Source organism: Ovis canadensis, chromosome 19 (genome assembly GCF_042477335.2).
Source record: "Ovis canadensis isolate MfBH-ARS-UI-01 breed Bighorn chromosome 19, ARS-UI_OviCan_v2, whole genome shotgun sequence".
NCBI lineage: Eukaryota > Metazoa > Chordata > Mammalia > Artiodactyla > Bovidae > Ovis > Ovis canadensis.
Genome location: NC_091263.1, coordinates 56,339,351 through 56,363,443, shown reverse-complemented (window position 1 = coordinate 56,363,443; position 24,093 = coordinate 56,339,351). Strand labels below are relative to the sequence as shown.

Genomic DNA, 24,093 nt, shown 5'->3' with positions numbered 1-24,093 from the left:
CACTGAACTGGCCAAGGAGCTGAAGCTACTCTTCTTCCTCCACAAGGAAATAGGAGTACTCTGACCTGCTCCTTGGGTCTTTTTCATGGGAGGCTGCAGAGCTGAGAGGATACCCTCCTGGAGGAGGCTAAGATCTTTTTTAAGTGGATGGGGTAGATTTCAAAAGGTATAATTGAGTGATCAGAACATGTACTCAGTAAGTAAACCTGTCCTTTTTTGTCCACCTCGACTGTCCATGAGTATGATATGATATGTGTGGTCCAGTGGCTGAAATTATGGTGATTTTTCAAAAATTCTACTGTCAAGATTTTGCTTTGACAGTGTATCTGTAGCTACTAATCATGCTGTTTTGGGCTGACTCAGTTGCTTTGCAATTGCAGGGCTCTGTTCTGAGTAAATGAGAGGCATCCAATTATCTACGAAATAATGGTGTGCACAGAGGAGGGTTTCATGAATTACAGATGATCTCTGCTGACACAACAGGGTGTGGAGACCCACTCCACTCTGACTTGCTATCAGAGTCAGGGGCGATGCTGGCAGATTTTACAAACAACACACCCCACTAAATTCCACCACGGGGCGGGAGTGGGGACAGGAAGTGATAATATTGTGTAGAGGCAGCCAACCCAAGAATTAAATACCTAGAGGGAAATTTAAAAAGAAAAAAAGAAACTGTGAAACTGCGTTCCAGGAAGGGCTTCCCTGGTGGCTCAGCTGGTAAAGAATCTGCCTGCAATGCAGAAGACCTGGGTTTGATCCCTGGGTTGGGAAGATCCCCTGAAGAAGGGAAAGGCTACCTACTCCAGTATTCTGGCCTGGACAGTTCCATGGACTGTATAGTCCATGGGGTCGCAGTCTCAGACACGACTGAGCGACTTTCTCTTCACTTCAGGAAGGAATGCAAAGTTAGATAAAAAATGCAGATCCACTGCCATCTAATGTGATTTAGAACAAGGACTAAAAGCTGTCGCAAAACATCTTCCCAGGAACTCAGCCCTGTGCGGGCAGGCGATGCATAAATTCACCTAAGCAGAGGGCACGTGCTGAATTCCTGGAACCAGAGGACTGCTGACCTCATCAGGGATCTGTCATGTGGACAGTGAGACCACCACGGCTTCATCCACAACCCATAGGCTGTTGCTGGCTCTTCCTCTGAGTGCTGAAGGCAGCATCTGCTTTGTACTATTGCTTAAGCAACTGCCAACTCACAGCCACTCTTCTGCTCAGCCAAGGATTCAGAGTGGCCAAAACACCAAGGTATCCCTCAGGGTTATATGGAAAAAGATCAGGAAGTCTTCTGCACAACTAAGCCCATGTTGGCAATATGGCGGTTTCAAGAGGCAGAGGACACAGTTTCTAGTTTGGGAATGTTTGTCTCTGTGGCCGTGTGGTGGTCAGGTTGAGGATTAATCCAGGCCTATGCATAAGGAAGCTGCAGAACAGGGTTGGCTACTTACTGAGGGGTTGCTAGGTTTTCCCACACCAGACACTACGCAGAGGGTGGTTGCCTGTCACAGTCCCGATTGCTAGCTGGGGCAGAAGGCTGCACACGCTGCTCTGCAGGATGCTGGCCACTAAGGCAGATGCGTGGCAAACAAACAGATCCAGTTGGCCCAGAGACTGACGGTGCCCGTGGGGGGCCGTGGGGTGTGGAGCAGGGCTTCTTGCCTGGAGTCCTCCACTTCTCATACCCAGGCAAGCTCACTCTGGCTTCCCCCATGCACTTGTCTCCTGCCTGTGCTGGGTGAGAGACTCAGGAAGCACTAGCTCAGGGGTAGGAACAGGTCTAGAGTCAGCTTTGTCCAGGTTTGTACTCTGACCTCTACTGCTGTTTTCCCAAGAGGGACATCACTGGTCTAAGATCATTTTAGCTGATGTACATGAAACCCCTCTGTAGGTAATTCTCTTTTAAATCCTTTTGACTAGTGCAAATGGAGAGTCTTGGTTTGGTGCCACCCTCTCTAAGGATGACCAGCCTCTCAGCTTAACAAAGAGAAAGAACCTCAGTCTGGTAGCTCCAGGCAAGCAGCTGTGCAGAGATGGAATTCATCAGCACTATTTCTCTTTTATATTTATACTTCTAATGATAAGTAATAAGTAATATTCATTTCTCTTGTGGCTAAGATAGGAAGTTTAAGATAAACTGAATTTTTAAAAGTGAATCAGGTAAATAGTAAGTGGTACAAAAAGATTGAAAAAAGCAGGCCAAGATGGGAAGAAATGAAATTGGTGAGACACTTACATGCCCAAGGTCCCATGACTTAGGCAGGTGGTCAAATGGTGGAGAAAAGAGCGAAGACAGCCTAGGCAGGAGTCAGTGTGGAACACCTTTCAAGCAGAGTGAAGTAGCTGGTTCAGCCAACTAGGGCTGAAGCAAGTTCAGCCCACTCGGGTTCCTGTGGCCTGGCTGCAGCATGACCAGGGAGGCAGGTACCCGAGTGGGTGGGATTGACAGTAATGGTAAGAAAGTCCAGCAGGGGAGGGACGCTCTCACAGAGGAACCAGGGAGGCCAGCAGACCAGGGGAAGAGGCTGAAGACACAACTTGGAAGGTGCAGGAGAGCTGGGGGAGGGTGGCAGTGCTGACTGGAGCCACAGGCTCTTCTATGCAAGGTGAACAATAAGAGATGAAGGGAAAGCCCTTGGAGGTGGGGCTGTCTGGGTGCAAATCTGAGCTCCACCGCTTATTAGCCATTTACCTTGCAACAGCACTTAGCATCACTGAGTCTTGTCATCATCATCTGCAAGGAGGGATAAGAGAACCTGTGTTGTCTATCAAGTCTCAGTAATGGTGGTGGTAATCATCCATTTCGGAGCTGAGCCCTGCCTCCCTACGTGCTGTGAAGTGTGCGGTCATGCAGAGTGAGCAGCACCAGGGTCTTCAGACTGGCTCTGCCCAACATTGACTTGCTGATGAAGGAATTTTCAGGAAAGCCTGGAGAGGCCAAAGATATCTGGATTTCAGATACTGTGTGAAGTCTAGGTATGTCCATGTCTTGCAGGACAGCCCTATTTATTAACCAACCTCAGAAAGTTCCATGAACCCCTTAACACTGTAGAAACATTTGGTTCGTCGATACATTTTGAAAAGGGAGGTGAGTGGGTATCAAAGAACCGGGTTAACCAACCCCACGATCAGGTTTCCTGAAAGGAACATTTCCTTTCCCCTTTGTCTCTAAAGAGAACTATACCTGGTCTCTCTCTCATACGATATAGGAGGTGATGCCCTTGGCAAAATCTGTGTTGCTGCTCACTCACTCAGTCGTGTCTGACTCTTTGCGACCCCATGGACTGCAGCACGCCAGGCCTCCCTGTCCATCACTATCTCCCGGAGCTTGCTCAAACTCATGTCCATTGAGTCCCTGATGCCATCCAAACCATCTCACCCTCTGTCGCTCTGCTTTTTCCCAGTAGCATACTGGACACCTCCCGAGCCAGGGGGCTCACCTTCTGGTGTCATATCTTTTTGCTTTTTCATACAGTTCATGGGGTTCTCGAGGCAAGAATATGGAAGTGGTTTGCCATTCCCTTCTCCAGGTGGTGAAATCCTAGGCCTGCGTTTAGTCCCTCGCCTCCAAGTTACTCATCCTGTGCTCTTTGGCTTCCCTCCCATTTCCACTTCCCACATCTGGTTGCTAGGAAAACTAAAGGTGATTTGTTTGGTCTGTAGCCAACATCCTTAAAGAGAGAGATTACTGTGAGTTCATTCAGAAGCCCACAGGCTCTCTGGCAATAGTTGGTGTAACAAGTTAAAGGGAATATCTTTCTGAAAAGACTTACAAGGCAAGTTGATTCACCTGGAAGACAGGCGATGTTAGGCCCCAAGGCAAGACAGAAGCAAAAGCTGACAAAGCAAAGCATTCCAGAAACTCAGGTATGAAGTTTAAATTCTCTTAAACAGTCTAGAAAACACACTATAAGACAGAATCCTACAACTGAGCAAGCCTCAGGAAGAGCCTGCAGCATTCCTACCTTGCCCTAGAAGTGCCTGTTATATAAGAAAGCCAGAAAGGGAAAAAAAAGGAAACAAACTTAGCCTAGACAGTGGTGACACCATCTGAAGAGGACACAGAGCCTGCAGAAGAGGAATAGAAAGAGGTCTGTAGTCATGCCCATAGGCCTGTGTTCTTAGGCAAACTAGCTTGGTCCTAAGGTGGGGAGAAAAGGGAAGAAACGGAGAAATGAGAAGGTGAACAGCGGTGGAAAAGATTAAGAATAAAATATCAATTCATATTGATGCATGGCAAAAACCATCACAATATTGTAAAGCATTTATTGTAAAGTGATTATCCTCCAATTAAAATAAATAAAATTTTAAAAAGTCAGCTTCTGCTCCCACCACGATATATCCCTTCAGGCAATTGGGCACAGAGCTGACAAGGCCGGAGGCAGCAGCGATGTGAGCAATCCCTGGGGGTGTGAGGGGGTGGGTGTTTGATACTGGGTCTCTAAGGAATTAGAGTCCTTTGGCCACCTCATGCGAAGAGTTGACTCATTGGAAAAGACTCTGATGCTGGGAGGGATTGGGGGCAGGAGGAGAAGGGGACGACCGAGGATGAGATGGCTGGATGGTATCACGGACTTGATGGACGTGAGTCTGAGTGAACTCTGGGAGATGGTGATGGACAGGGAGGCCTGGTGTGCTGCGATTCATGGGGTCGCAAAGAGTCCGACACGCCTGAGTGACTGAACTGAAGGAATTAGAATATTAAAAAGAGGGTGGCAGGGAGAAAGTTTAAAATAAATGTGCATTTCCTGGTCTAACTAAAACAGACTTACATCTCCAAATGAAAATACCACAACCAATGTTTTGTAGCTAAAAACCATGCTCATTAAGTGCTTGATAGAATTTTATATAATGCAATTGCTACCAATATTTGTTCACTAATTGCATTTTTAATTTGTACCTGATCTACTTCAGCTGCTTATAATATAAACACATTTACACAAGACCAGATGAAGCAGACAGTTCTAAAACAGAAAAACTGTAGAGAAGAGGCTCTTTATTTGGGGTCCATAATCGCTGCAGAGATTTATTAACAGGGTTGTCAGATAAAAGACCCAGTTTAATTTGAATTTTAGATAACGAGTAATTCTTTTACTCAAAGTAGGCCCCAATACTGTTTATTAATATTGATACCTTTCAGAAGATGCCTGAACTCCTTAACATTGCATACAAACGTGAAAAGGAGATTAGCTATCGCTTTCTATCAGTCTCAAATCTGTGATCTCTCAGTAGTTAAACATCATTAATGTGAAGAGGTAATTCTCTCTCCCTGTGGCCTGATCTTCCTGACAGCCAAAGCTGAAGGGAAACAGAAAGAAAATTTACCAAACAGGAGAGGTGTGTGTGCGCTTAGTCTCTCAGTAATGTCCAGCAGTCATGTCCAACTTTTTGCGACCCCATGGCTGTAGCCCGCAAGGCTCCTCTGCCCATGGGATTCTCCAGGCCAGAATACTGGAGTGGGTTGCCATGCCCTCCTCCAGGGGCTGAATCCAGGTCTCCCGCATTGCAGGCGGATTCTTGACCTTGTGAGCCTCCAGAGGAGACTTAGTGAAAGCAGAGCCTGCCTGAGCATGGCTGAGCTGGTTGTAAGCTCTAAGCTGCAAGCTTGAAACAGAAATCTGAGACTGGAGCCTAAGGGCAGTGTGACTTCCTGGGAGGGTTTGGACTTTTTTTTTTTTTTTCTTAATTGGGGAATAATTGCTTTACAATATTGTGATGGTTTCTGCCATACATCAACATGAATTAGTCATAGGTATACATATGGTCCCTTCCCTCGTGAACCTCCCTCCCACCGCTCTAGATTGTCACAGAGCACCTGTTACATAGCAGCTTCTCAGTAGCTATTTACACATGGGAATGCATATACTTCAATGCTACTCTCTCAATTTGTCCCACCCTCTTATGCCCCGTAGTGGGATGGCTGAGTCATATGGTAGTTTAATTCTTAGTTTTTTTAAGAGGTTTGCCTTAGAGACTATCTCCAGTTGCTTTGTAGAGACTAGACTGGAGAGGACAGGGGCCTGGGCAGGAAGGACAGGAACAGAGGGGAGACGCATAGAGAGGTGGCGTGGAAGTGAGACCCCACGGTTGGAATAAGTGCCTCCAGGGTCAGAGTCCTCCGCACTCCGGCTTTCACGTTTGTGCAGCCACCTTGGTGCCACAGGAAGTAGGCGGGGCTGCTTCCCCGCCCCCGACCCATGCTGGGCAAGGAGCCCCATTTTCCTGGGAGGCGCCAGGAGGGTCTGCGCGAAGTTGAAGTAATCTGCAGTCTTACCTGCGTCACTGAAAGTAGCCCCTCAGCGCTGCAGCCTCAGCCGCCATTTCCTCCTCTGACCGCCACAAGGCTGGGGAGTCTTTATCCTCTCTGTCGTGTTTCTCGAGCTTTGGAGAGGAAAAAAAAAAAAAAGACTCCTGTGGGATCTTCCTTTGGAACAATTATTGTGGGCCATCAGAAGAGCATTTCCAAATCAGCGGGTGGGGCACCTATCTTTTCATTGTATTACTTGCCTAAGAATCCCCCTGCAATGCAGGAGACCCAGGTTCGATCCCTGGGTTGGGAAGATCCTCTGGAGAAGGGCATGGCAACCCACTCCAGTATTCTTGCCTGGAGAATCCCATGGACAGAGGAGCCTGGTGGGCTACAGTCCATGTGGTCGCAGAGAGTCGGACACGACTGAGGGACTAAGCACAATTACTTGCCGAAATCCGAAAATGGGGAAGGGTTTTGTGTAAAAACCCCACATTTCTAACTTGGGTAACACAATAACTAGATGAGGCTACGCTGGGGGCAGTTCACAGCCTTGTAATGATCCACTGAGGTTGGGAGTGGTGGTCACAGAGGGGGCATCCTGCCATTAACCAAAACCCCCACCACCTTCTAAAACTATGCTCGGCCAGCATCATCCGTTCTTTTTACTTCCCAGCCCCTGAAGACACTGCGTTGGCCACCTTCCCACGATCATTTCCCAAGCTCGTCTGTGGTTAGCCTACCTTCTCTTCAGCTTCGCCTCTCTTATATGAGCTCTGAGCAGTTTTGCTCACTGAACCAAAATGGCCCAGGCTAATTGATGATGATAATAGAAGGGCCACGCACAATGAGTAAGAAATAAGAGTTGCTGCTGCTGTGTAGTCGCTAAGTTGTGTCTGACTCTCTTGCCACCCATGGACTGCAGCCCACCAGAGTCCTCTGTCCATTGGATTTTCCAGGCAAGAGTACTGGAGTGGGTTGCCATTTCCTACCTCAGAGGATCTTCCTAGATTCTTTACCAGTGAGTCACCTGGGAATTCTGAAGAAATAAGAGTACGTACATTAAAAGAGGATTCAAACCGGCAAATGGTAAAAAAAAAAACCAAAACAAACAAACAAAAAAAACCAAAAACCACTGAGGAAAGGAATTAAATAAGGAAGTATCAAAAAACACTCGCTCTTAGTCAAAAGAACCCTTTTAAAATCCTCTTCATGTACCTGTATTTATTAAAAAATATATATTTTGTGTATGTCTCAGGTTTACATAGTGAGTGAATAAAACTTCAGTTCTATCAGAGAGAGAGAGAGGGGATGCTGTCAGAATGTTCTTCATTAGAAGAGCTCAATTCCCCCTTAATCTCCTATGCAGTTTAGGTTTATTAACTAAATTTGTTATTCCTGTCTGTAGCTGTAGACACTGTAAAATGCTGAGGGTATACATTTCTCCACAGGAGGCACAATGCGGTATTTCATGGTAAGTCATCTGAGGAGACTGGGGCCAGCTATTTCACAGCACCAATGATGGCTCGTATTTATGATGCGAAGGGCTGTTTCTTCCTCTTCATGTATTATTTCCTCGTGCATCATTTCACTTCATTCTTACAATAGCCGATACACGAGGCAGGCACTACCTCGCTCCTTCAGTTCAGTTCAGTCACTCAGTCGTGTCTGACTCTTTGCGACCCCATGGACTGCAGCACGCCAGGCTTCCCTGTCCATCACCAACTCCTGGAGCTTGCTCAAACTCATGTCCATTGAGTCGGTGATGCTGACTCCTCCTTACCAGGGATGAAACTGAACTCTGAGGAAGTTCAGTCACCTACCAGAGATCACCCAGCTAGGAGCAGTCGTGTTGGGGGGTGTTCCCCACAGTTTTTGCCTTTTTAAAACCTCTCCTGAGGAAGTGCAGCGCCACCAAAAAGCCAACAGTTCTGCAGCTCCTGCCCCCTAGGTACCATGACCCAGAGGTTAGATCCTCCGACAAAGACTCTTACCGACTCGGGCAAGATGCACAATTAAAATAGCGGAGTTTGCAATCTAAGACCCCAGTCACTCCCACCCTAACCCAGAGACCCCACCCCAGCAACTTGCAGCAAATGGAGAAATGTCCCCATTGTTTCAGAGCCAACTTTGATACAGAAGGAAAAACAGTGAGGGGACCTCGATGCTGGTGGGGTGAGTTTGAGCCTAGATGAGGTTCATTAGCATATACCCCAGCCACGAATGTTTATGAGGGTCATGGATCTTCTGCTCCATATCTGGCTGCCAGCACGCTGGTTTTACACTTTGCCACATAGATTTAATTTCCCTTCGTGGAAGAAAACCACATTAAGAAGTCATTTCCTTCCTCGCAGAGGCAGAGATGACGCAATGGCTACAGGCGAGTCAAACGGGATTGCTATTTTTCTCCTCAAGAACTAATTTTCATTTTGATACTAGCTTTAGGTCAGTTATAAATCCATCTTGTAACTATTTCAGAAGGATGACAGAGAACAACGCAAAGCCCAGAGAATATGGGCTCCCCACTTCTGGTACTGCCGTCGGAAGACGGAGAAATCAAGCATTAAGTGGCCTCATCAAGGCAGATCGCACCAGATGAATCCAAATAATTTAGAGCCTGCAAACGGTAATGGCTCCTTGGTTATCAGGCTACCGTCTGTTGCTGTCATATGCCTCCCAGATGGCAGCACCATGCCAATGCTTAGAAGTTGTTTATGGGAAATAGGAAATAAGGAAAACAAAAACTAATGGTATTTGCAAAGCTCTATGGTATATGGTTTTTAAAACCTAGGGGTTTCTAGTCCTAAAAGTCCCCGATGGAAGCATGTGGCTTTCTTCAGAACAGCCATGCTCAACCCTGGCTGCCCACAGGAATCACAGAGAGAACTTTACAAACTACAGATGGTGGCTCTGCCCCAGGGGTTCAGGTTTAATTGGTCTAAGGGGGCAGCGGTGGGGACTGTTTTCAAACCTCTCAGGAAATTCTCAGGTGCACTTGCAGTCAAGAAACAGTGTGTTTGGGAGAAGTTTTTGTGCACAGATAGAACTCATATATATTACAGAAAGAATATTATACATTGGCCTTTAAGCCCATTGCTTGTGACTCAACAGTATGGCGGCTTTCCTTGGCAACCTCTGTTCTGGAACTGCCCTTTTTCTCTATCCAAGGATTGTCTGAGCCACAAGGCTCTTTTTCCAGCAACATCAGGATGCTGGTCTGGTGTGGGAGCTTTTGAATGCATGTAGAGTCTTCAGGAATAGGGAGCCTGGGAGAGGCCTGGTGGGCAAGCCTCATGTCCTGGAAGAGCTGCCTGGGTGACTTAGAAATGAATCGTGCTGTGGGTCAGAGTAAGGTTCTGTTTCCCCAAGCAGCCCAGCTGCCTGCTGGCTGGAAACCACTGCCTAGCTATCTAACAGATAAGCCCGAATCATGACTCTAAACAGCGCCTCATCCAAAGGCACTATTTGCCTCAAGTGACCTTCAGTGGTGGAGGAGGGGATGGCAACCCATTCTAGTATTCTTGAGAATCCCATGGACAGAGGAACCCCGTGGGTTATAGTCCATGGGGCTGCAAAAAGTCAGACATGACTGAGCATGCATGTACCCGTGAGCTTTAATGGAGGGGTTTCACTTCAGAAGAACTTTCCAGATTAGCTTAGACCATCCAGAGGGAAAGGCAGTGACTACTTATTCATCCACCAGATACTTATGGTGTTCTTGCAATGCCAGGGCACAGCCCTCGCATGAATGCACCTACCCAGACTCCTCTGCTGCCCTCATGCGCCACCCAGCTGAGGAAGGCAAACACCAAACAGTTACTTACGGATGAGATGGGCATTACCACCTGAGAACAGTGCTGGGAGGGGCTCGCCTAGCCTGAAAGGCTTCTGAGAAGTGACTTAGTTTCACAAGGAAAGAAACAAGACTGTTAGAATAAAGAGCGATGGTGGCAGTGGGGAGTGGTGATTACCCTAAGGAACATCCAGCAAGGGCTTTCCAAGAAGATGAGCTTAGGCCCAGACATGAACAATGAGAAGTGCGAGCTCTCTGACCTCTCTCTGCCTCAGCTTCCCCCTCCGTAAAAGTAGGGAAGAGGTCTTTATGCTGATGTGCATGACACATAGTAAGGGGTGTTGGGTGTTTGCGGCTGCTGCTACTATCATTGTAGTCGTTGTTGTTATAGGCTGGATACACTGTCCCCTGACACTGACCAGTGATCAACCCACAGAGGTTGTCTCTATGCATAAGAGTGCCTTTACTATCTTCATGGTTTTCCAGGGACCTTGATCTTTTAAACCTTAACTACTATGTGAAAGGATTAGCAGTCATCATCAGAATTAAAACTGAGCCAACTCATCTAATGAGACATTTAGGTGTGAGAAGGAAATTCAGCCCCTTCAGTCGTGAAATACTGGCAATAACCCCTTCCTCTCAGAGTGGTTGTTAAGAAGGGAATGAAGTATTAATGGAGGCTCCTGACTGGTAAAGGTTAAGACCCTGGAGTGAAAGCATGTGGAGGTCAAATGCAGTCACAGTTACCCTGGGAAGATAGATGCCGGATTCAGCAAATAAAAGTACAGGGCATCCAGATAATTTGTTTTCAGTATAGCTCATGCACTATTTGGGACATACTGATACTAAAATATATTCAGAGTTTATCTGAAATTCAAATTTAACTGGACATCCTGTATTTTATCTGGCAGCTCATGTATTTTATCTGGCAACTCAGGGTCTCAGAGACCCCTTGGAAAGGTACACTTGGAATAGGAAATGCTTGGTTTTATTTCAGTTGTTCCCTAAACTGCCTAGCTGTGAATCCTGGAAAAGATACAGAAGACTGTCCGAGGGAAGGTCAGATTCAAGCCTAGCATTTTATGCACTCTGGGGCTTATTATTATTTTTGCATGAAATGCAGAGGAAATTACCAGCACTGTTTAAATGGCAAAGTTCATCTGTTCTCAGATGCACGGTTCACATTTTAACATCTTTGAAATCACAGCATGCCCTACCATCAATGGTCTGACATAATTTCATTGGCAATGTTTTTTTTTCTTATTAGTACATAAAATAACAGTTTGAATTAACTTCTTTCAAATACAGCATCTTGGATTCAATGTCCTAGAGTTCCCCCTCTTGCCCCTCTGCAACGGTGCCACAGCATCAAATGATGAATACAATACCCTCAGCACCTAGGCTCCTGTAACACCTATGCCTTCCCTTATCTTTATGCAACAGCGAGACTTGAAACTTCTTTCAGAGCATGGTTCTTTGGAGGAAGGCTCATGCCAAAGTTAACAAAGTTTGCAGAAACTTGAGCCAAAGTCTTTATTCACATTCTACAGAGGGGAGTCTGTGAGGGCTATGCAAAGTGAATTCTATTTCTATACAACTTGAAAAAAGGTTCAAGAAAAAAAAAATGTATCTGCAGTCATCCTGCTTTATCTGCCTGAAATGATTTCTGGAGAAGGTAGTGTTAACAGGATTTCTGATTGAAGTGCAGATACGTGTCAACTTTGACACTGGGCTGCTTCCTGTCCTTTAAGTGTGTTCTCCTGAGGCGTGAGGGGCAGTGATTAATTCCCTGACGTAATGCTCAAACTGCCGTGACTATTGACATCTTTATAGGTCCATAATGGAATACAGTAGGAGGAATGATTCACAATAATTTAAATGTTTTCTCAGAATTTAGAACTAATCTGTAGTAGAATGCAGAAGTGTCTTCAGAGAGCAAATAATTTAAAACCACTCCTTAAAGAAGCCAGTGGCTGAATACAAACTTGGGTGGTGGTCTAAAATTCATTAGTATCTTTCCTTGTTGTTTTATAAAACAATATGAAGAGCAGAGAAACCATTTCTTATGGTTGGTGGTTCTGTTTAGACAGGTGTTTATATTTATATAAACCTTGCAAGGAAAATAATTTCAGTGGGAAGTAAATCTTTGCTTATTTTTTAGATCTGATTCTCTATTACTGCTTTCAGTTTAGACAACAAGCATTTCTTGACCACAAGATATATTCCAGGCACTGTTTTTGGTCTTATGAGAGTTATAAAGATGCAGGAGACAAAAATCTTTGCCTGCTGGAATCTTGCCACCCAACAGGGCAGAGAGATTCACACACACATCACTTAGTCCAAGTCAGTATGGTATAAACACTGGACCAGACGTTCTCCCATAGTGCTTCAGGATATATGAAGGAGAGAGGAATTCTTTCTGGGGTAGGGTCTACAGTTGACTCTAAAAAAAAGCAGGATTTGCCCTGGCTTCAAAGATGGTGATGGGATTCTAAGGACAAAGTTGCTTTGGGGAATGGGAATAGCTTCAGAAAATGCAGGAGGCATTGGCCAGCTCTCTTGTAACTTGTGCCCATTGCCTGCTTCCCCATCCACTTGCACTGCTCTTTACTTCCTGACAAATCCTGCCCTGGCATCCTAGCCATGCTCACCCATCTGTCAAAGCGGTTGAGAGATCATGCACTCAGTTGCCATTTTGTGAGGCCTTAGCATTCCATTGTTAAAAGATGGGACCCGCAGCCCAGTGGCCCAGAAGACGGCCTCCAGTCCTGCAGTTCAGAGCTGCACACAGGTTAGTATCCTATCAAGACAGATGTGTGTGCATGCGCATGCTAGGTTGCTTCAGTCATGTCCGACTCTGTGTGGCCCCATGGACTGTAGCCCACCAGGCTCCTCTGTCCGTGGGATTTCCCGGGCAAGAATCCTGGAGTAGTTGCCATTCCCTTCTCCAGAGGATCTTCCCAACCCAGGGATCGAACTCATGTCTCTTACATCTCCTGCATTTTCCACTGAGCGCCACCTGGGAAGCCCTACTGAGACAGGTGCTCCATTCCCAATCACCTTCCCGTCTGCCGAGTAATCTAAGTTTCTGTCGGTACCAGCTTGCCCTGAAGATGGTACCAGTGTGACTTCTACCAGAATGAGAGGTGCCATCCAGCCTCTAGCTAGAATACAAGACTGCTTTGTGTGGATCTTACTTATTTGAGGCTTATCTCCCATTTATGATGTCATCTCAAATTTCCCTTTAAATTTAAGTTACAAATGTGTTGATTTAGACAACGTATTAGGTAAAAACGTGGGAAATATGCCATAAAACATGGCACTAACCTCGGGAGATGGTCCAGAGGTGGGAGACGTGCTCAAAATCATGAAGCCTGGGCCTTTGAGAACACGTACTGGACACATGAGGTGGCTGTGTCTACTGAGTTGCACAGAAGGCATCAGAATGCGTTTTTTAAAAAATGATAGATGCTTAGAAGTCAAATGATATCATAGTATAAGAGGTCTGAGGAGAATCAGAGCATAGTGATGTGCAGGGGTGCTGGAGCTTTGGGCAAGGGGTTTGGAGCAAGGTCTCACGCAGAGGTGACGCTTCAGCTGAGACATGAGCAATGATGCAACGTCCATGAAGCAACAGGGTGGGCAGACAGCAAGTGCAGAGCCTCGAGGGAAAAGGAAGCTTGGCATTTGGGTAACTGGCTAGAAGAGTGAGTGCAGGAGATAGCTGGTCCTTTACAGCTGGTGGGAATGGCTGGGGGGTGTGGATTTTATTTTTGGTGTGATACCAGTCACTCAGTCCTGTCCGATTCTTTGCAACGCCATGGACTGTAGCCTGCCAGGCTCCTCTGTCCATGGAGTTCTCCAGGAGAGAGTACTGGAGTGGGTTGCCATTTCCTTCTCCAGGGGATCTTCCTGACCCAGGGATCCAACCCAGGTCTCCTGCAATGCAGGTGGATTGTTTACCGTCTGTGCCACCGGGAGATCGATGAGAGGACGTTAAAGGTGTAGAAGCAGAGAAGTAAAAGCACCGGAGCACCTTTTCATCGAGAGTAGCCTGGCTGGGGCCGTGGAGGGAGACAAGCTAGCGTAGCAGCCAGAGAAGGGAAGGCGGGAGCCGGAGGAAGCGGTGAGGAGGCGGCGTGTGCAGAGTGCGCACGCCCGGCCTCTCCCTGCACGTGGACATTGACGTTTCCCTCTGGTGCTTCCTTCCTCTGGGCACTCTGTGAGGCGCACATTGATCCTGGCTCCCCTGCTCACGGCTGCTCGGAACCAGCGCGAACATCGCTCTGATTCTGCACATCTCTCTCTAAGCATACACTCCCCGAGGTCTCCAAGAACGCTTCCCTCCCCATCCAGACGGGCTCCAGGTAACAGTGCAGATCCGGATGCTGTTTCACTCGCTCTAGCCCTCACACACAGAGTCAGTGCGCAGACACTGAATAATCAGTGCTGGCTATTGAGCAGACCGTCACCGCTCTGGGCTTTCTTGGTGCCCAAATGAATCACCTCTTGCTTTCATTTGAGGCAAAAAAAAAAAAAAAAAAAAAAAATCGGTCTTGTGTCACCAAACTCTTACTGCCACGTGTACTTAGAACCCTGAGATCCTTCAGATATCTACTTGTGCAAAACTACGTTAATTTCATCCCTTTTGTCTCTTAATGGGAGGGATCCTGTAACTGTGGACCACACGCTAGATAACTGCAGCCACATTGCCTCTGATTCCCTCTGTTCACTGCCGAGTTTCAAAGCCTAGGTCTTTGCTCTTTCTGGAGAGAAATTCTAGTAATCGATGGAGCATTCGTCATCTGATTAGTTGCCGGAGCTTTGACTTGAGTGTTAACGTGCTTGAGTAAAAGCAAAAGTTGCTTAAGTGCTGCCAATGGGGCCAAAATGCTGAAATAAGCTATTACATTAATTAATGGCATCCTACTTTAAAGCGTATAGAGTGTTGACGTTTAAGAATTTGTAACCCCCCAAAGTATTTATGAACTAGAAAATCACAGCAGTGGAAAATAATTATGCCAAACCACTGTACTATAACAGAATCCAATTGCTTATCCAATTATACATTAAAGTATCACGTTGTCAAGCTGATTACCAAAGCAGCAAATGAGACTGCCTGCATCACACTGGCGATGGGATACCATCAACCGACTAAACTGTGAGTGGTCTTCACAGCACCCCTCGTGCCCACTAAACCTGCACTAACCAAGACAGGCAGTTCCGGTTTGCAAAAGTGCACACCCACCTACCGTCACACCGTCACTTTACTTGGCAAGACATTGCGGTTTGCAGGTTTCCATAAGAAGCTTGTTAGGAACAGCCCAGCAAAAAGCAGCTGTGGCTCCAGGCCCTATGCAGAGTTGATTTTGATGAAAGCATCAGTGGGATCACTTCCTGTCAGGGGAAGGAGCAGTGAGGCCAACCCCAGGTGGGCATCTGAGAAGGGGTGGCTGACCCGGATCTGTCGCGCTGAATCGCAGCTGGCCGCCCGTCTAGAGCTTCCTGACAATGTGACATCAGGGCCACTGAGTAACAGGACTCAGTGACGGGGCTGCAATGGAGCATGGGGGTTGCTACAGGGGGTCACTACATTTGAGAATCATCAGCTTAGACAGACTGAAGAAAGACTCTCTAAATTTCTGGAAATACTCCTTTAACCCTGTTGCAAGCATGGGTGATAAAGCAGTCCAAAAGAAAGCCAAAGTCGCAGACAGAGATCAGCCTCTGAGCTGGGGTCAGGAGCCACCCGGAGGGGCCTCCTCCTGGGGGGAGTTGTCTCCCAGGGGGCACGGTTTGCAGTAAATAATCACCAAGGCCTCACCCCAAGCTCCGTGCTGTGTGCGCTTTCCTGGTTTTTTGTGAGAAGGAAATGGCCACCCACTGCAGTATTCTGGCCTGGAGAATCCCACGGACAGAGGAGCTGCTGGCAGGCTACAGTCCACGGGCTTGCGAAGAGTCAGACACGACTGAGTGCAGGAATGCAGGAAATTAGCCAAGTCACAGGGACTAGAGACGTCTATCAGTTTGATTGCCTCAGGCCTTCTGTTTCTAGAAACATGCTCACCAAGAAATGAAAAGCCCTCTATATGGGAGGTTTGTGATGAAGCAAACTGCGGAGACGGAAGCATTTATTCAAAAAGCAATTTCCTCAGCCGGTCATGTTCTATAAGTCTCCCCACCACCCCGCCCTGTGTTGAGGATATTGGTGTTTGAGCAGGAGTGTTCTCCCTTATTCCTAGAGTGATGTCAACCTGAGGTGCTCAGGATGAGGAAAGGGAAAAGGCAAGGGGTTAGTTTCTGGTTTTGTTTGAATCTCCTGAGCACTTCATTCTGTATTTGCTCCTGCTACAGTATGGCTTCTTTTTCCAAAGGCACCTTACAGAACCTTCAGCAGCGAGGTCTAGGCAAGACAACCATCCCCAAGGAGGGTGCTGAGCCAGGACACAACACACAAGCTAAGCCAACACACAACCAAAACCACACCGCCATACACACAGCCTCCGAATCCTGCTTAACACAGTGTACCCGGTGGCAGTAACTGGGACCTCAAAATAAAACCCATTCAGAGAAGCCGAGCTAGGTGAAGGGACTGTGGATCTTTCAAACACTGGAAGTTCATTTGTCTATAGAACTCATTCGATTACTCAACAAATAGTACTGTGTCTTCTACTTGCTGGCACGGTACATGGAGCCAGCACTGGTGAGCAGGCAGGGCAAGGCTGTGAGCATTCAGGAGGTTTACATTCCATGACAGTAGGCAGGCAAATAGCAAGGAATCAAAGCTGTTAGAACCATGAGTGATGGGGTGATCGAGGAAGACTGCCTGGAGGAGGTGACAGGGAGGCTGAGCGTGATCATAGATCCCCAGGAAAGGCCAGAGGTGTCTGCATGGTCTCTGAACTGGCTGAAGGCCGAAGACTGAAGCCACGTATGGAAGTGCCCAAAGAGAGGGTAACAGAGGCAGGGATTGTCCCTCCCTGTGGGACCAGCCGAACAAGTGCTGGGAGAGAGAGGGGCTGGGTGACTCACTGGTCCCCTCACCCTTGTTCAGCACCTACTTCTTCTAGCCTCAGAAGAGTAGTTATCGGGTGAAGGCGCAGGAAGTTCAGATGCGGACAGGTGAAGGAGGGGTGGCCAGCCTCTCCTCTGAGCCCAGGCAGTGCCGCTTCTGCCTTGATGTCTGCTCACAGGCTCGCCCCCTCCCGTTAGCATCAGGTCTTGCTAACTGGAAACCTTCCATGGAAAAGCAGGTGAGATGGAAGTTATTTGCGTAAGTGGTGACTAGCAGGGAACAGCAAGGATGCAGGCTGACCTCGGAAACTCCTCTCCGAACGCCCAGCCTCTGTCCGGCAGAGCTGAAAGAACCCCCCTAGCACCAGCGGCCAGGCGCCCGGCCCCGAGACTGCACATTAGCAGGTGAGAGGGGACTAATGGAGAATCTACATTTCGGGGGTGCTCCCCACTCTCCTGGATCGCTCATGCTTCTTTCTCTTTATAAGACAGTCGTCTGCCGCTGTACCCTCTGAAGCTGCTCTGCACCCCTTGGAAGTCACCTACCCTCTGTGACTAAGGAACCCACTCCTTTCTCATGCAGTGGTTCCAGCGCCCTTCAAAGAACCTGGTCCGTGTGTGTTGCACAAACAAATGAGGAGCCAGCCTCCTCCAAACGCCTCTATTTCATTTAAAAACCTTCTTTAATGAAGACATAAAGCCTTGGATGTGGCTGAAATGCTAAGCCGAACAGGCATGACAACAGATCTTTGTCACAGAGGATTTCAAATGCATTAAAAAAAAAAGAATACTTGAAAGAAATTGAGATGGGGGGCTCACTTGTTCATTTTCTACATTCTATAAGTGTCCGTAACTCAGAAATCAGCACAGACAATGGAGATATGAGGCGACTGCAAACACAAACACAGCTTCACCAGAGTGAAAAATTAAAACACAATGCCAGGCTTGGGACTACTTTGAAGTATGACTAAAAGAGATATCTTCACCCTTTTCAGGTCCTTCTTGTGTATCTCGCGATTATTTATTACTGAGCTAATCAATAGGCACCACACACATGCACATACATATACAAAACTCCTGGGCTTGGCACATACACACAGATACAGACACAGATACACACACACGCAGAGATACACACAGACACACACACACAGAGACACACAGAGATAGACACACACACAGATACACACAGATACACACAGAGATACACACACAGAGATACACACACACAGAGACACACACAGATACACACATACAGACAGAGACACACACACACAGAGACACACACAGAGACACACACACACAGAGACACACACAGAGACACACACACAGATACACACAGACACACAGAGATACACACAGCGATACACACACACATACACACACAGATACACACACAGAGACACACACAGATACACACAGACACACAGAGATACACACACAGAGATACACACACAGAGACACACACACAGACACACACACAGAGACACACACACAGAGACACATACACAGAGAGACACATACACACAGACACACACACACACAGATACACACAGATACACAGAGACACACACACAGAGACACACAGAGATATACACACAGAGAGATACACACACATACACACACAGAGAGACACACACAGAGACACATACACATACATGCAGACACATACACACACACAGAGACACACACAGATACACACAGATACACAGAGACACACAGAGACACACACAGAGACACACAGAGAGAGAGACACACAGATACACACACACAGACACACAGATACACACAGAGACACACAGAGATACACACACACAGATATGCACACACATACACACAGAGACACAGACACACACACACAGATACACACAGAGATACACACACAGATACACACACACACACGACCTAATTTTAAAATATTAGTATCTTTGATGTTCCCATTAAAGCTGAAAATATTATTGTTGGGAGTTATAACTTTATGTGTTAAAAAAAAACATAAAAATCTTTCAAGAGTCCTAATCTTTTAATTAATCTCACCTCAGTACTGCTCAAGGGTTTAAAGGAATTTATTTGGTTGGTTTTAAATGATAAAAGATCAAAATGCTTTAAAATAGCATCTTATACTTTCAGGTTATCTATTTAAAGGTCCAGAAACAAATATTTGAAAACAGCCTGATGCTAGAATCAGGGTTTGAAACACATTTTAAAGCTCTCCAGTCTGCACGCCCATGTGACACCCCTTCAGCCACATTGAGTCCCAGGGGCGGGCATGCCCGCGGCTGCATGTTCCGGGGATGGACAGCTTACTGCTCCTCTGACAGTCTGATCCCTCTTGACCAGGTGCGCTAGGAGACCATTCTTCCTCAGCTTGAGTCTAAACCTCCCTCCTTGCAACGTCTACTCGTGAGTCCTAACTTCAGCTCTTAGAATCACACCACACAAGATCAAGTTACCGTACAGATATTACTTCTAAGTACTGACGACTTAGAGCTATACCTAAATCTGGCAATATGGTGGACGGGAGAGGATATAAACCTTCAGGAGGGCTCCAGCATTACCAGTGAGAGAACAGATCAGAGCAACATCTTTGGAAAACCGTTTGCCATTGTCTCCGAAAGTTGACATCCATGATTCCCCAAAATCCAGCAATACCATGTACCCACGTGTGTACTTGAGAGAAATTCTTGCCCACATACATAAGAGTCTTCCAGGTAGCTCTGATCAAAACAGTGAAAGCCTGGACATGACCACTGCCATTCAGAAAGTATGTGAATAAAATTTGATAGACTCATGTGATGGAATATTGCTCAGTGATCAAAATAACTGCTGAATAGAGACAACTAGCCCATAGGGACTAAGCTTCATAACATACTATTAAGGAACAAAGGTAATTTGCCAAAGATAAGACGCAGTATGATACTTTTTTAATAAACTTAAAAGTATTTAAAAGTATAAAAGTATATTAAAGTTGTCCTTTAGGAATGCAGAGAGATGCCTAAAACGATGTAATAAGAAGTGAAGGGGTGCGACCATATGATTCAGGGTGATGGACAGATTAGTGTAGGAGAGCAAGTATGGGGTATAGATCTATCACGCAGTTAGATGAAGGACGTGGTAGATATTGACAGTGGAATGCTGTTCAGTAATAAAAAAAAGAACAAAATAATACCAATTTGCAGCAACGTGGATGGATCTAGAGATTGTCGTACTAAATGAAGAATGACAAAGACAAATATGATGTCGCTTATATGTGGAATCTAAAAAAATGGTACAAATTAACTTATTTACAAAATAGAAATAGAATCTATTGGTTTTCCCTACTTTCTTCAATTGAAGTCTGAATTTGGCAACAAGGAGTTCATGATCTGAGCCACAGTCAGCTACCGGTCTTATTTTTGCTGACTGTATAGAGCTTTTCCATCTTTGGTTGCAAAGAATATAATCAGTCTGATTTTGGTGTTGACCGTCTGGTGATGTCCATGTGTAGCGTCTTCTCTTGTGTTGTTGGAAGAGGGTGTTTGCTATGACCAGTGCGTTCTCTTGGCAGAACTCTATTAGCCTTTGTCATGCTTCATTCCTTATTCCAAGGCCAAATTTGCCTGTTACTCCAGGTGTTTCTTGACTTCCTACTTTTGCATTCCAGTCCCCTATAATGAAAACCATACAGGTATGACCTAAATCAAATCCCTTATGATTATACAGTGGAAGTGAGAAATAGATTTAAAGGACTAGATCTGATAGACAGAGTGGCTGATGAACTATGGACAGAGGTTTGTGACATTGTACAAGAGACAGGGATCAAGACCATCCCCATGGAAAAGAAATGCAAAAAAGCAAAATGGCTGCCTGAGGAGGGCTTACAAATAGCTGTGAGTAGAAGAGAAGTGAAAAGCAAAGGAGAAAAGGAAAGTTATAAGCATCTGAATGCAGAGTTCCAAAGAATAGCAAGGATAGATAAGAAAGCCTTCCTCAGTGATCAATGCAAAGAAATAGAGGAAAACAACAGAATGGCAAAGACTAGAGATCTCCTCAAGAAAATTAGACACATCATGGGAACATTTCATGCAAAGATGGGCTTGATAAAGGACAGAAATTGTATGGACCTAACAGAAGCAGAAGATATTAAGAAGAGGTGGCAAGAATACACAGAAAACTGTACAAAAAAGATCTTCACGACCTAGATAATCATGATGGTGTGATCACTCACCTAGAGCCAGACATCTTGGAATGCGAAGTCAAGTGGGCCTTAGAAAGCATCACTATGAACAAAGCTAGTGGAGGTGATGGAATTCCAGTGGAGCTGTTTCAATCCTGAAAGATGATGCTGTAAAAGTGCTGCACTCAATATGCCAGCACATTTGGAAGACTCAGCAGTGGCCCCAGGACTGGAAAAGGTCAGTTTTCATTCCAATCCCAAAGAAAGGCAATGCCAAAGAATGCTCAAACTACCGCACAATTGCACTCATCTCACATGCTATTAAAGTAATGCTCAAAATTCTCCAAGCCAGGCTTCAGCAATACATGAACCATGAACTTCCAGATGTTCAAGCTGGTTTTAGAAAAGGCAGAGGGACCAGAGATTAAATTGCCAACATCCATTGGATCATGGAAAAAGCAAGAGAGTTCCGGAAAAACATCTATTTCTGCTTTATTGACTATGCCAAAGCCTATGACATTTTGGATCACAATAAACTGTGGAAAATTCTGAAAGAGATGGGAATACCAGACCACCGGACTTGCCTCCTGAGAAACCTATATGCAGGTCAGGAAGCAATAGTTAGAACTGGACAGGGAACAACAGACTGATTCCAAATAGGAAAAGGAATACGTCAAGGCTGTATATCGTCACCCTGCCTATTTAACTTATATGCAGAGTACATCATGAGAAACGCTGGGCTGGAAGAAGCACAAGCTGGAATCAAGATTGCCAGGAGAAATATCCATAACCTCAGATATGCAGATGACACCACCCTTATGGCAGAAAGTGAAGAGGAACTAAAAAGCCTCTTGATGAAAGTGAAAGTGGAGAGTGAAAAAGTTGGCTTAAAGCTCAACATTCAGAAAATGAAGATCAAGGTCCCATCACTTCATGGGAAACAGATGAGGAAACAGTGGAAATAGTGTCAAACTTTATTTTCTGGGCTCTAAAATCACTGCAGATGGTGACTGCAGCCATGAACTTAAAAGGTGCTTACTCCTTGGAAGAAAAGTTATGACCAACCTAGATAGTATATTCAAAAGCAGAGACATTACTTTGCCAACAAAGGTCCATCTGGTCAAGGTTATGATTTTTCCAGTGGTCATGTATGGATGTGAGAGTTCGACGGTGAAGAAAGCTGAGCACCAAAGAATTGATGCTTCTGAACTGTGGTGTTGGAGAAGACTCTTGAGAGTCCCTTGGACTGCAAGGAGATCCAACCAGTCCATTCTAAAGGAGATCAGTCCTGGGTGTTCATTGGAAGGACTGATGTTAAAGCTGAAACTCCAGTACTTTGGCCTCCTCATGCGAAGAGTTGACTCATTGGAAAAGACTCTGATGCTGGGAGGGATTGGGGGCAGGAGGAGAAGGGGACGACTGAGGATGAGATAGCTGGATGGCATCACCAACTCGATGGACATGAGTCTGAGTGAACTCCGGGAGTTGGTGATGGACAGGGAGGCCTGGCATGCTGTGATTCATGGGGTCGCAAAGTTGGACATGACAGAGCAACTGAACTGAACCGAATGGGGGAAAAGTTAGTGAAAGTTAAGTTGCTCAGTCGTATCCGACTCTTTGCAACCCCATGGACTGTAGCCCACCAAGCTCCTCTGTCCATGGGATTCTCCAGGCAAGAATACTGGAGTGGGTTGCCATTTCCTTCTCCAGGGATCTTCCCGACCCAGGGATCGAACCCAGGTCTCCTGCATTGCAGGCAGACACTTTAAACTGAATGGGAGAGGTCAGGGATAAATTGGGAAACTGGAATTGATGTAAACACTACTATATATAAAATAGATAACTAATAAGAACCTAGTGTACAGCATAGGGAATTCTTACTAAGCGTTCTGTAATGACCTATATGGGAACAGAGTCTAAAAAAGAGTGGATATATGTGTAAGTGATGCACTTTGCTATACACCTGAAACTCACATAATATTGTAAATCAAGAATACCCCAACTGAAAAAACAAATAATGTATGCCTCAAATGCTGTGCTGCCTTTTACTGCATCACAGGCCAGAAGCAACCAAAACGTCCACAGGCAGATGAATGGATAAAGAAGGTACAGTACATAGATACACAATGGCATATGACTCAGCTATAAAAGAGCATGAAATAATGCCTTTGCCAGCAACATGCATAGACCTGGCGATAATCATCATAATTGCAGGAAGTCAGATAGAGAAAGACAAATCGCCTAGGATATCACTTAGGGGTCGAACAGAAAAATCGGTATCAATGAACTCATCTACAAAACAGAAACAGACTCATAGACTTAGAAAGGTAACTTCTGGACACCAAAGGGGAACAGTGGGGGGGAGGGAGGGATAAGTTAGGAGGTCAGGTTTACCATATTCACAGTAACACATGTCCAAGAGATAATCCGCAACGACCTACTGGATAGCACACGGCTCTCTACTCAGCAGTCTGTAATAACCCATGTGGGGAAAGAGTCTGACATGTATCTGTATCACTGAACCAGGTTGCTGAATACCCGAAATGCACTCCCCTTAGTAAATCAACTCTAGTCAAGTATAAGATAAATATTAAATTTAAAAATAAAAGAAAGGCCAACAATATTCCCCTCAGACCTGGGTGACCTGGGCTGCTTGCCCATCCCTGGAGCCTGAGCAGCCTTGGGTGCTAACGTGGGCTGAGGGAGGTGGGGAGGATGTGCCAGAAAAGGAGCACCCCCCTTGGACCTGGACTAATTGGTCCCCCGTGGATGGGACCCCAGTCTCCAAATCCAGGCGGGCCCTCCTGGAGCTCACCCAAGCCTAGGGCACCCAAACAACAGTGGGCCTGCTGGGCAGGAAGAGCTTTGGCATGGTCT

General features: G+C 46.1%; 1 protein-coding gene across 33 annotated transcripts in view; it reads right to left on the bottom strand.

Moving 5' to 3' along the window:
* The window catches only part of FHIT (fragile histidine triad diadenosine triphosphatase), a 1,561,686-nt gene that overhangs the window by 25,136 nt on the left and 1,512,457 nt on the right, over positions 1-24,093 (bottom strand). For 28 of the 33 annotated variants that reach the window (XM_069560458.1, XM_069560461.1, XM_069560472.1 and 25 more), the window contains one exon: positions 6,281-6,387. The exons of the other annotated variants lie outside the window; for them this stretch is intronic. In XM_069560458.1, coding sequence (XP_069416559.1) covers positions 6,286-6,387 — 102 coding nt within the window. In that variant the 3' untranslated portion in view covers positions 6,281-6,285. The remainder of the gene's footprint in view (positions 1-6,280; positions 6,388-24,093) is intronic. 33 annotated transcript variants of the gene reach the window in all.